This window comes from Myotis myotis, unplaced genomic scaffold (assembly GCF_014108235.1).
Source record: "Myotis myotis isolate mMyoMyo1 unplaced genomic scaffold, mMyoMyo1.p scaffold_m19_p_5, whole genome shotgun sequence".
Lineage (NCBI taxonomy): Eukaryota > Metazoa > Chordata > Mammalia > Chiroptera > Vespertilionidae > Myotis > Myotis myotis.
Window position 1 is genome coordinate 110098553 of NW_023416357.1, and position 13667 is coordinate 110112219.

The 13667-nt window shown below is 47.2% G+C and overlaps 1 protein-coding gene across 1 annotated transcript in view; it reads left to right on the forward strand.

The window, feature by feature from the left end:
- The window catches only part of DNAH3 (dynein axonemal heavy chain 3), a 193832-nt gene that overhangs the window by 146010 nt on the left and 34155 nt on the right, over nt 1-13667 (forward strand). The window contains exons 42-48 of the mRNA XM_036309630.1: nt 1177-1471; nt 3903-4082; nt 9775-9898; nt 9988-10144; nt 10339-10482; nt 11703-12369; nt 13153-13318. Coding sequence (XP_036165523.1) covers nt 1177-1471; nt 3903-4082; nt 9775-9898; nt 9988-10144; nt 10339-10482; nt 11703-12369; nt 13153-13318 — 1733 coding nt within the window. The remainder of the gene's footprint in view (nt 1-1176; nt 1472-3902; nt 4083-9774; nt 9899-9987; nt 10145-10338; nt 10483-11702; nt 12370-13152; nt 13319-13667) is intronic.

Consider the following 13667-nt stretch of genomic DNA (forward strand, 5'->3'; position numbering starts at 1 on the left):
ATTTTCCTCTTGTCCCAACAATAAAAATCTATGATACCCAACTTGCTATAAATTCCCAGTCTTGGTAGCAAAACCTGGTTCTGCATTCACATCACCTATTGGCTCTGTCTTTAGACAAGTTAGCAGCAATCCTCCAGCCCCAGTTTTCTTCATCTGAAAAATTGAGCTAATTACATACCTGACTCAGAGGGTTATGGGGAGACTGTGGGGATAACAGCAGGACATCCTTGCTCAACGCCTGTCCATTCTCGTCCTCTCCGCAATGCCCTCGGTCGGATCCTTTTCCTTTGATCCGAATACTTACCGAAGAAGCCGAGCTTTTGTCTACCAGCATGCACCGCGCCACCCTGCTGCACAGATCAAGCTGGCCCCTCACACAAACCCCAGGGTGAGGGTATCCCCGGAGGTGGGCCCAGCCTAGACACACCAGGAGGCTTCAACATGAGAGAGAGGGCCCTGCCCCTTCCTCTGCCCCCATGGAGGCCAAATGGACGATGACAGGGTTCGGGTTCAGGGCGGCAAGTGAAGGTAGGGTGTTGTACTCAGAGTAACAGGGCTTCCAGGAGCCCACAGCCAAGCCTGTAGAGCCGATTGGGGTCTGAATGCCAGGAAGAGTGCTGCAGTCCCCATATTGGAAAGGGGTTAAGAGGGGATGGGCCTTAGAACCAAGAACCTGGATGCTGGGAAAAGGGATGAGGAGGAAGCACCTGACCCTTCTCAGTCAAGCAACAGAATGGCCTGGAAGAGGCGGCTACTCAGTGAATGGGAGGGCAGCAGCCACAGACCCATTCTTATTGTAACTGGGGTTGGTAACAGGTTAGCGGTTAACAACATAGACTTCGGAGTCAGACAGCTGGGATTCAAATCCCTGCATTTTCAGTTACTTGCTGTGTTGCTTGGGCAAATTTCAGAAAAGCTCTGGGCCTCAATTTCCTCATCTACCAAACAGGAACAATATGCCATCTCTACATGCATGATCTCATTTCATTTTTAAACCAGCTCAGTGGACGAGGTGCCATCACTACCCCATCTCACAGGGGAATAAGCTAAGCTCCTGGGACTATTTAAGACTCAGTCAAGGTGAAAACGAGAAGGGATGGAGCTGAATGGGCAGTAAGGATGGAGCTGAGCCTCCTGGGCCAGGTACCAAGGCTCTTCCATGTCTTCGTGGTGCAGGTCTCAGAACTCATCATCCCCACCGTGGAGACAGCCCGGCAGACCTTCTTCCTGAAAACCTACCTGGACCATGAGGTTCCAGTGCTATTTGTGGGACCCACAGGCACCGGCAAATCAGCCATCACCAACAACTTCCTGCTCCACCTTCCCAAAAATATCTACCTGCCCAACTGCCTCAATTTTTCTGCCAGAACCTCAGCCTATCAGACCCAGGACATCATCATGTCCAAGCTGGATCGGCGGCGGAAGGGCCTCTTCGGGCCCCCCATCGGGAAGAAGGCGGTGGTGTTTGTGGGTAAGGCAAGCCTGGATGCCACCAGGCTCCTCCCCTCTCTCCTCCCACCAGGCTGCCAGTCGACTCTGCAGTCTTTCTCTCTCTGACAGATAAAATAAAATTCAGTATTTCTTCCTTCCCCTCCTCCCTTCCCCTCTCCCTCTCTTCCTTCTTCTTTCCTTTCCTTCCTTCTTTAATTTTGCTTTTTCTTCTGACTCCTTCCATTACAAAGTATTTGTTGACCAAGTACTACATGCCAAGTTTTTATTAACTTTTTAAATATGTTTTTATTGATTTCAGAGAGAGGAAGGGAGAGGGAGACATCAAAAATGAGAGAGGATCATTGATCGGCTGCCTCCTACATGCCCCCTACTGGGGATCAACCCACACCTGGGGCATGTGTCCTGACTGGGAATCGAGCCATAACCTCCTGGCTCATCGGTCGATGCTCAACCCCTGAGCCACAGCAGTGGGGAAGCCACCTTTTTAGTCTGTGAGACATGGTCCAGGCCTCCTGGCCTGAGCCAGGCTCCCGGCTTCTCCTGGGGTGCAGCTGGGTGACCCTGTGGGGAGACACAGTTTCAGAAGGGATTGCAGTGGTGGCCCTGTTGCATCTCCAAAAGCAACACACACTTGTGATAAGATCCGTACTCCATTTTGTGTCAGATAAATATGTTATCAGTACGTGAAGAAACCCAATATTTGCTCAATAGATGTGAAATAACACATTGATGTTTCCCAAGATTTTACCTGTTTACAAAGCACTTTCTCACTTATCTGAGTTGAACCCCACAACCCTGTGAGGTTATTAACTGCCATTCTCATTTTGCTAGTCATTCACTGAGGCTCCAGAAGGTTAAATTCCCTGTTTGGAGTCAAACATCTGGAAAATTCCGGAGCTGTGGCCCAAGCCCAGAATTTTGGGTGCCAAATACATTTTCTACTAGCGTTCCATTTACTTATAGTGATGCCCTGCTCTTCTGAGTGTTCTCGTTGCCTGTAAAATTCATGTATTGCCCTGACTGGATAGCTCAGTTGGTTAGAGAGTCGGCCCAATAGGCAAGGTTGTGGGTTTGAGCTCTGGTCAGGGCACTTACAGGAAGCAACCAATGAATACATCAATACATAGAGCAGCACATCAATGTTTCTTTCTCGCTTCCCCTTTCTCTCTCTCTAATCAATCTAAAAAATCACGTACAGTGGGGTCTTGACTTACGAGTTTAATATGTTCCGTGACAGAACTCGTAACTCAAATTACTTGTATGTCAAATCAAAAAGTGAACAAGTGAGACACGTGATGCTAGGCTGATGTTGTGTTCACTGTGACGTTTGCTGCTCCAACTAGTGGTGGGGTATCTGAAGCTGGCTTGTAACCCGAATTTTAGCTCGCAGCTCAAAGCAAAAAATCGGCAGAGAGATGGCTTGTATCTCAAAAAATTCGTTAGTCGGGACACTCGTAAGTCAAGGCCCCACTGTATTTATAATGAACATTGCATGTATTTGTATCCTTGCCGGCTAATGTCAGCTCTTTGAAGGCAGGGTCCTTTTTTATTTTATTTTCCTTTCTTTTTCTTCCTTCTTTCTTCCAACCTGTTTTCCCTTCCTATTTTTATGGTATGTCCAAAAACAGGCTGGGTGGTAAATATACAATACAATATACAGATGATGTGTTATAGAATTATATAGCTGAGGCCTATATAATTTTATTAATCAATATCGCCTCAATAAATTCAATTAAACATTTTAAAAAACACAGTTTAAGCTTTGCAGCCAAACAGATTGAGGTTGAAATCTCACTTTCAAACCCTATGCATATTGTGACTTAACTCCCAGGACCCTCAGTTCCTCACCTCCAACAAAACTGTCTTCCTGACAAAGTCATTACTTGGATTAGATGAGATAATCAGTATAAAACTCCTAAAATGCCACCTTTCCCAAGCGGGGCACTCAGCCAGTGTGGTGTGGGGAGACAATAAGCTCCATTGTACTGCGTGCCCTCTATGTGCAGAGACTGGGCGATAGCTTTCGGGACGTCACAGTCTAGTCTCGCCATGTAGCTTGCTCCACCAAAGCCTTAGTCCAAAGCCTGCCTCCACACCTCTGGTTGAATTAAATACCCTGTTAGCTGGGATGTGGCTGTCTTCCTCACATATCCCCAGAAATTATAGCCCCAGAAATTAAAATGTCTAACACACAGTAGACAATCAGTATGTTTTGTTGGAGAGAATGGGAAAAAATTAAATGCCTGTGTGATGCCAATCCAGGTAGCCTTAAAGTCACAATGGGCAGAACCAGGGAAACCTCTTCCTGTAGGTCCAAACGTCCGTGGGCTGAGCCCTGCCCAGAGTGGGGGTGGGACACTGGCTGCTCCCGTAGAAGAGTCTTCTGCTGCCTCCTGTGAGAGCAGAAGGTCCCCTAAACTTACAGCATGTGGCCGTGGCTGCTTCCCCAGATGACCTCAACATGCCGGCCAAAGAGGTGTACGGGGCCCAGCCCCCCATTGAGCTCCTGCGGCAATGGATGGACCACGGTCACTGGTTTGACAAGAAAGACACAAACAAGCTGGACATCGTGGACGTGCTGCTGGTGACAGCCATGGGGCCCCCCGGGGGAGGAAGAAATGACATTACTGGTACGTAAAAGAGAAGCTCATTCCTCTCCTCCCTACCCCGCCCTGCCTGCAGAGCCAGACACCCCAGGCACTCTGTTCTGATGGAGGGAGGAGGAAAGTGTGTGCGGCTGTGGCCAGGGCGGGCTGGGCCAGCTCCAGGGAGTGGCATCAGAAGACTTCATGTTGGAAGTTGTGGAAATAGGACAAGGAGAGGACCAGAGAGTCTCAGATGAAGAGGAGAGTTCAGGTGCCAGCACGTGTTCCCGGGGGAGGCCAGCGAGGAGTTCTCAGCTGGGGCTGCATGACCCTTTCACCTGTTGTGTTTGTTATAACTCTTCACATTGCTAAAGGGAGAGCAACTCACGCGGAGCAAAATAATAATAAACATAAATAAGATCCCCCTCCCATCGTCTCCTCATCTAACAGTTGAGGAGTATACATCCTTGCATAAGAATCCTAGTACCATTTCCAGACTTCAGATTCTGTGGCCTTCTCATCTGTAGAAGACGAACATGGGCTGGTGATCGAATGTGGTACACTGTGTACCTGAGGATGCAGAATCCAAGTGATCACTTCAAAGCACACTGGTGAAATTATTGGACATTAGAGAAAAAGAAAAAAAGCTTTTGGGCATTTAGGCAAAAAGAGCACCTGATGGATAAGCAAAATCAAGTTAGGTTATCTTAAGACTTCTCAACTGCAATGCTTTACGCCATAAGAAAACAGAATAACATTTAAGATGCTCAAGGGAACACAATGAGAGTCAAGAATGTTAAAGCCAGAAAAGCTGACCTTTAAGCATAAAAGCAAAACTGTTACCAACATGCAAGAACTCAGAGACTTTTTTCATAAACCTGTTTCGAGTAATCTACTGGAAAGTGGGTTTCAGATTATCAAAATTACTATGGATTATATCTCAATAAAGCCGGTATATAGATACAAATGCATAGATATCTAACATAGACAGATGTAGATATGTAAGGCTACCAAATTAATAGTAGTTAGTTTGGGGAAGAATGGGTTTGATATGTAGGAGGTACGTGGCAGGCGATGCTCCCTGGCTATAAAAGTGTTCTGATTGCTTGTGCCTTTACGTTTTTTTTTTGTTGTTGTTGTTGTTGTTTTTAATATATTTTATTGATTTTTTTACAGAGAGGAGGGAGAGAGATAGTTAGAAACATCGATGAGAGAGAAACATCGATCACCTGCCTCCTGCACACTCCCCACTGGGGATGTGCCCGCAACCAAGGTACATGCCCTTGACCAGAATCGAACCTGGGACCCTTCAGTCCACAGGCCGACATTCTATCCACTGAGCCAAACCAGTTAGGGCTGTTGTTGTTTTTCAATCAGAGTACTACAAGGCATATAATGAGAAACAGCTGTCTCCAGCCTACTCCCCCCCCTCCATTGTCCTCTCCTGGGGCAATTAGTTACAATTCATGTAGCTGTTTCATCTGGTAGTTATTTTCATCTGTATCACTAACATGCTCATTCTGGTTTTGTTTGTGTTTTGTAAAACACATTTGAAAGGGTAAAATTGGTGATGCACAGTCAGGCTAAATAGCCATCTCAGGCAGTGAATAAGGAAATTTTAATTTATTTAAGGAAAAGGGGATAGGAGTTGGAGATATCCAAAAGGAAGGGCTACACAACACTGAGCCAAAGGGTATTGTATCCATGATGGCAGCAAAAATATCCTTAGGACAGTGAATCAAGGAAGGCCATAGAAGAAGCCACAGGAAAGCCTGGCTGGGCTGCTTTGGCTCACTGAGAAGTCAGAGAAAAGGGGGTCCTGGAGACAGGTTCGGGGGTTAGCCTGGGGCGAGCTGCCGCTGCCCATTGCTCCTCTGGTTACAAGTTTCCTGGGGTCTCTTAGAAAAAAGAAGGGGGAAGGGAATGGTGCCGGCGTGCTCCCCTGGGAGAGTGTGCGCACTGGGGTCCTTTGTCCTAAGCATATGTATCTCTCTCTTGCAGGTGGCAATCTTAGGGGAGGTCTCAGGGAAGAGTCTTAATAGAATATTCATCAGTTTTCTGGGTGTGCTCTACTGACTGGTCAGTGCCAGGGCAGGGGGTCACTAGTCAAAGTAGCTTGTCCTGAGGCAGCCACAGCGTCCCTTGTCAGGTTTTGCTGCTTTTCTGGACCTGGAGCTGAAATACAACTGAGGCCTCGACGTTATCTTTAAGGAGGAAAAGGTCAGGGGGTCTAAACCACCTGACCATCGATATTAAAGACCAGGGGTCCAAACCGCATGAGCAGTGACATGCTAGGGGAGGATAGGTTACCTGGGGGTGAGGTTCTTGTTTTCCCAGTTTTCCCCCTTGTTGGGCATCCGGGGCTTTCTGCCCTGTGAGTTTCTGTGCCTGGCCTTGCTCTGCTCATGTCTGTCTAGCAATATTACCCATGAACTTTCAACTATAGATGATAGGACTAGCTCTATCTCAGAACTTCACCATCTACATTTCCCCTCCTCCATCCGCCCAGTTTACCAATACTGTCATTTTTTATTAAATCTAGAGTTCTTATTTATATTATTATAACTTTAAAATATTCAGATCTGAGCCAGTGAAGTACAATAATTATAGGTTTGTTTGTTTTCTCCAACTTTGGTTTCCAGGAGTCAATAATTACATGGAGTTCTTTGGAATTTTTTGTTGGTTTTTGTTCTAATCTTTGGTTTGCTTAGTTCTCTGTAACTAACCTCCCCAAACTCTTAGCCAGGAGAGTAAATCTCTTCTCAGCACATTCAAGTACAAGTGTCAATCTTTGAGTCCTCTTTTTTTATTGGTGACACTCACCTACAGATCTCTTGATGGTTTCTTCCCTCAGTCTGAATTCTTTGTTCTCTAAGCCTTCACACTTTCTGGGAGTCCCCTTCTCCCTCATGCTGGAGATTCCTTTTGCCTGTCCTGTGTTGGAACTGAATCCCATCACCATTTCTTTCCTGGTTTACTCCCTCTTTTTGTAGGAGCACTTTCTCCTCCAGAAAAGGTATGTGGGAGTACATTTCAGAGGCTCTTACATAACCCTAAATGTCTTTGTTCTGCCCTCACAGTGACGGATTGTTTAACCGGGTTGCATTCTAGGTTGGAAGTCATTTTCTCTCAGAAATGTGATGGTATTGTCTTCTAGCTCTCGTGTTAAGTCTGATAGCATTGAGTCCTGATCCTTAGTTTTTTTTCTCTCTAGAGCTTTTGGAATATTTTCTTTACTGCCAGTATTCTGAACTTTCATTATGTGCTTTTTACTGGTTGTACTGAGTTATCTGAATCTAGAGACTCTTTTAATCTAGTCCTTCAATTCTAGGAATGTTCTTGTATTGTTTCTTAAATTATTTACACATATCTACTCGCTTCATTTTTGATTTCTGGAACTCCTGTGATTTAGCTGCGTATGTTCTGAACGGATTCTCTAGTTTTGCTATTCATTTTGTTGTGTTTTCCATCTCCTTGTCTTTTTGTTCCATTTTCTGGGAGATTTCCTCCTTTTTTTTTATTTTTCTTTTTAAATTAAATCTTTATTGTTCAGATTATTACATTTGTTCCTCTTTTTTCCCCCCCATAACTCCCCTCCTCCCAGTTCCCGCCCCACCCTCCCCCCTCACTCCCCACCCACTGTCCTCATCCATAGGTGCACGATTTTTGTCCAGTCTCTTCACGCATCTCCCACACCCCTTTCCCCCCCAAGAATAGTCAGTCCATTCCCTTTCTATGTCCCTGATTCTATTATAATCACCAGTTCATTCTATTCATCAGATTATTTATTCACTTGATTCTTAGATTCACTTGTTGATAGATGCATATTTGTTGTTCATAATTTGTATCTTTACCTTTTTCTTCCTCTTCCTCTTCTTAAAGGATACCTTTCATAATTTCATATAATCCTGGTTTGGTGGTGATGAACTCCTTTAGCTTTTCCTTATCTGTGAAGCTCTTTATCTGACCTTCAATTCTGAATGATAGCTTTGCTGGATAAAGTAATCTTGGTTGTAGGTTCTTGCTATTCATCACTTTGAATATTTCTTGCCACTCCCTTCTGGCCTGCAAAGTTTCTGTTGAGAAATCAGCTGACAGTCGTATGGGTATTCCCTTGTAGGTAACTGAGTTTCTTTCTCTTGCTGCTTTTAAGATTCTCTCTTTGTCTTTTGCTCTTGGCATTTTAATTATGATGTGTCTTGGTGTGGTCCTCTTTGGATTCCTTTTGTTTGGGGTTCTCCATGCTTCTTGGACCTGTAAGTCCATTTCTTTCACCAGGTGGGGGAAGTTTTCTGTCATTATATCTTCAAACAGGTTTTCAATATCTTGCTCTCTCTCATCTTCTGGCACCCCTATAATTCTGATGTTGGTACGCTTGAAGCTGTCCCAGAGGCTCCTTACAGTATCCTCGCATTTTTGGATTCTTTTTTCATTCCACCCCTCCGGTTGGGTGTTTCTTGCTTCCTCGCATTTCAAATCATTGACTTGATTCTTGCGCTCCTCTGGTCTGCTGTCGGGAGTCTGTATAATATTCGTTATTTCAGTCCGTGTATGCTTAATTTCTAGTTGGTTCCCCAACATAACATCGAGGGTCTCATTAGTTTTCTTGTAGATCTCATTAAGTTTATCGGCGGCTTCTAAACAGTTCTTGAGAGACCTTAAAAGTGTGGTTCTGAACTCTATATCTTCCATTGACAATTTTGTCCTGTTTCTTTGTCTCCGCATTTTGTTATGCTTTCTTGGTGCACCCCCTAGTGGTCTTTGTGCGCAGTCTTGTAGTTAAGCCTTGATTGTTGTAGCTAATACCAGGGAGGGTTTGACCTCCAGGCCAAGTGGCTATGGGAATCAGCTGTGTCTGCAGTGAGAGAACTTCTGTCCTCTAGGGAGGTGCTAATCTAGCCTTTGCCTGAGGCTATCCGGCAAATGCCTCAGTGCAGGGCTTCGGCGGGGCGGGTCGAACAGGATCAACAGGGTGGGCCGGAGAGAGCAGTTATGGCGGCTCTCAGTCCTGTCCCCAGGGGCTCCGCCTCTCCGAGTCCCAGCACCCGCTGCAAACCTCGGAGAGAAAGCTGCACCCGCTCTGACGGAAGCCAGACAGTCCCGCTTCTCCCGCTTGAGTCTGGGTCCCCAAAGACTCGCCCGCATCTGGAGCCCAGAGTCTGCGACTCCCTCCCAATTGAAAACGCCAACCGCGCCCCCCGCCGCCAGCCCACCCCGCGCACCCCGCACCTCAGAATTTGACCCCAGCACTGCGCCTCCTCTGAGTGTCCGCATGCGTTTCCCCCTCCCCCCAGCTGCAGGACTTCCACCCAGCCAGCGCTCCTGTGGTTCTGGGCGATGTCTGCTCCGTCCTTCAGTGTCACTCTTGAAGCAGCTGTTCAAGGCAGCAAACTCCGGCGCCAACCCATGCCGCCATCTTGGTTCTCTGTGCCTTTACGTTTAGAAGCGAGCCTGAGCCCTGCTCCCAGAGCCGCCACATGGGCCGGAGGCTGACCTGCATCCACCCAGGCAGCGTAGCGGCAGCGCCACCTGTCACCCTTGAGCCCTTGAAGTGTGACTAGTGGGACTGGGAAAACCAACTTGCAATGTTATTTGTTATTTATTACTTTAAGTTTAAATAGCCACGTGCGGCGAGAGGCAGCCATAGCACAGCACAGGAGGTAGGAGGCAGAGGGAAACAGCTCCCATGTGCGGAGCGCCAGGCCCAGGAATGAGAGGGTGCGCGCGTGTCTTCCAGGGCGATTCACCCGCCACTTGAATGTCATTTCCATCAACGCCTTTGAGGATGACATTTTAACCAAGATTTTTAGCTCCATTGCTAACTGGCACTTTGGGAAAGGATTTGATGTGATCTTCTTAAGGTAAGAGGTTGCTGTGTCCTCCAGGATATTGGTCTGGGCCCTCAATTCTGGCCTCTCCTTGACTGGCCTACCTTCTCCTTCCTCCCGAGGTATGGGAAGATGCTGGTCCAGGCCACTATGACGATTTACAAAGCTGCCGTGGAGAACTTCCTGCCCACTCCCTCCAAGTCACATTACGTCTTTAACCTGCGGGACTTCTCCCGGGTGATCCAAGGGGTGCTGCTCTGTCCTCACTCCCACATGCAGGTCAGTGTGGTCGCTCTGTTACCAAGTCACTCAGCACTCCCTAACAATCAGAGCTCACTTCCTACGTGCCCAATCTGTGCGAGGCCTGCTGCTTAAGATTTTGAAAGCATGATCTTGTTTCATTCTCACGCCAACGGGGATTTGAGAATTGCCCCCTCCAGCACATCATTCAGAAAACCAACTCTGTTTTGCAGGAGGTAGAGAAGCTTATCCGGCTTTGGATTCATGAGGTCTATCGGGTTTTCTATGACCGGCTGATTGACGATGAGGACAGACAGGTCTTCTTCAACTTGGTGAAGGAAACCACCTTGAATTGCTTCAAGCAAACCATGGAGAAGGTCAGCCAGACCCTATGATCATTTGGCCTCATGGTCCCCATACTTGACCATGTTAGTCTGAGTCCAGGTTCCCTTCCCAGTGGAGACTCAGTGTGCTCTCTGACCCTCAAGCAATAGCACTGAGCCAACGAGTCACTTGATTTGGTGACACACCACTAGTCCCAACTGTGCTCCACTTCCCTGGTAACATATAGGGTTTGAAGCATTCAAAGTGATTGGCTATATGATGTTATGATGTTATTGTTTATACATATTCAGGGTCAAATTAATTTGTGAGCTGAGAAAGGAACCATAAATTTTCATGGTTTGATTGAGGCCCTGGTAAACCCAAGTAAAAGATTGTCATGGCTTCCAATTCCTACATTTTTTTCTCTTTCCCATTTCATATAAGAAAAGTTGTTTTAAGAATCATCTAGTTCTACCTCTATTTTTTAAAATTCTTATCCAAGGATATGTTTATTGATTTTAGAGAGAGGGTGAGGGGAAAAAGAGAGAGAGAGAGAGAGACATCAATTGGTTGCCTCTTGTGCACACCTCGACCGGGGACTGAACCTGTAACCTAGGATGTGCCCTGACCAGGAATCAAACCCACCACCTTTTGGTGCATGAGAAGATGCTCCAAGCAACTGAGCCACACTGGCCAGGGCTCGTTCTACCTTTATTTCTAAGAAACTGTGATTTCTCCATAGGAAAACTGCAAAAGTGTTTTCACGTTGCAGCCAGAGACCCGGAACAGAGTCCCCTCCCTCCCTCCCCCCGCCCCCACACACACGCAAACACACACGCCCTCCCCTACCTCCCCGCAGGGGCAATGCAGGAAGAGGAAGCATCTAAAACATTTCTACTCTAGGCATGGAGTGGAGCCAGGGGAAGCGCCTGTACCTCTATTTGGTGAAGGAGCAAGTACTTTTAAAAATGGTGTCTTCCTTTGAGGCCTATGGGGAATCTTACAGTCTGACCACCAATGTTTTAACTACTTAGCAAGCAGACTGGTCCTCGCTTTACATGCCTTTCACTAATGTCCTTCCATCATAGTCTTTACAGCCATCAGACCCCCATATCATGGTTTGTTTTGTTTTTTAAACTGTTAATGAACCATGACTTTGAAGAATGTGCTCGAAGGAGATAAGCTCACCTCCTGTTCCCTTCCTCTACAAGGCCCGTTGCCATCCAGGTTGGGCCACTGGCTGAGTGCTTGGCTGGGACTTACCTTTCCACAGGTTCTCATCCACCTGTCACCCACTGGAAAGATCGTCGATGATAATATCCATAGCCTCTTTTTTGGAGATTACTTCAAACCGGATAGTGACCCCAAAATCTATGATGAGATCACGGACCTGAAGCAGCTCACGGTGGTCATGGAGTACTACCTAGATGAGTTCAACAACATCAGCAAGGCCCCCATGTCCTTGGTCATGTTCAGATTTGCCATTGAGCACATCTCCAGGATCTGCAGGGTCTTGAAGCAGGACAAAGGCCACTTGCTCCTGGTGGGCATCGGGGGCAGCGGGCGGCAGAGTGCCAGCAAATTGTCCACCTTCATGAACTCATACGAGCTGTACCAGATCGAGATCACGAAGAGCTACTCAAACCTCGACTGGCGGGAGGACCTGAAGAAGATCATGCTGCAGGCCGGCGTGGCCACCAAGCGCACCGTGTTCCTCTTCGCCGACAGCCAGGTCAAGGACGAGTCCTTTGTCGAGGACATCAACATGCTTCTGAACACTGGCGACGTGCCCAACATCTTCCCTGCGGACGAGAAGGCCGACCTTGTCGAGAAGATGCAAACAGCAGCCAGGACAGCCGGCGAGAAGATTGACATCACCCCTCTGGCTATGTATAACTTCTTTATTGAGCGGGTGAAGAAGAACCTTCACATTGTCCTTGGTAAGAAGGGAGAGACCCACACAGGCCGAGCCACTCACCTCCCCAGGCCTTTCCTCTGCAGCCTTCTGACTAGGCTCTCTCTGTCCACTCCTGTCCTCTCCAGACCTTTCGGTCCCCCTGAGCCAGGACGGGGTTTTCTCATAGATTGCAAATATGGTCATTGTATGTTCACACACGTGCACACGTGCCCAAGAATTAAAACACTTGAATTGCTTTCTATTAGGCTGAAGACCCCAATTCCTCCCCTGTGGCTTTATAAGGCCCCCTGCCAGACTGTCCTCGTATCCTCTCCACTCTGGTCTCAGGCCAAGTTTCCCTCTCTCTCCTCTAGCCACACCGGCCTTCTCACACATCTCCCTATGCATCACCCTTTCTCTACCACTTCGAATCTAAATAAAAAATGAACGATACTTGGGGTATAGGCCCCAAAACTTATGGCTAGATGGGATTGGAGACAAGCTGATGCCTCCATACCTCTGTCAGGAGCTATGTACGAGATCCCTAGCAAGCAGACCAAAGGGCTCCAATCACTTGGCAAAAGGACCCTAAGGATCTGGAAGGGACAGTAATGGGAATGGGAGACCAGTCACTGATTCCTGTCACAGAACTTCATGAGAACATCCCATGACTCCCCCCATGCCCCAGGCACTCATCATGACTATCCCAGTTACAGCCCTGGGCTCAGCGGGGAGCATGCCCACTCACCGGAGTCCTCGGTAAGACCCACCGGCTGCCCTGGGCCTCCGTGGAGGAAGGGGACTAATAAAGTCTGTTTCTCATTAGCCATGAGCCCAATTGGGGATGCCTTTCGGAACCGCCTAAGAATGTTCCCTTCACTCATCAATTGCTGCACGATTGATTGGTTCCAGTCCTGGCCCACAGATGCCCTGGAGTTGGTGGCTAACAAATTTCTGGAAGATGTGGAACTTAACGACAATGTTCGGAGACAGTAAGTGTTAGCATTTTAGTACCCAAGCATATATTCCAAATTGAAAATCCAGATATTGGCTCTATTCTTGTTTTATGATTTCTCAATTTAGATTTAAAAGTCTTATACTTTTAATCACACTTAGTTAGCTATTTAATAAATGAAACATTTTTCTGTGAAAGAGTAAACTGTATTGTTCGGACTGTCCTGGGGTGCACTGTTGCCGCAGCCAGAAGAGCCTGAATATAGTGACAGCGTTGCTCGCTGTCTTAGAGCTCCATTCTCAGCAGGGCAGCCTCCCCCTGGGCCGGGCCAGGGTGGATGGGTCCTGAGCGTAAAGAAAACTCACTCTTGATGTGCAGAGCACAGA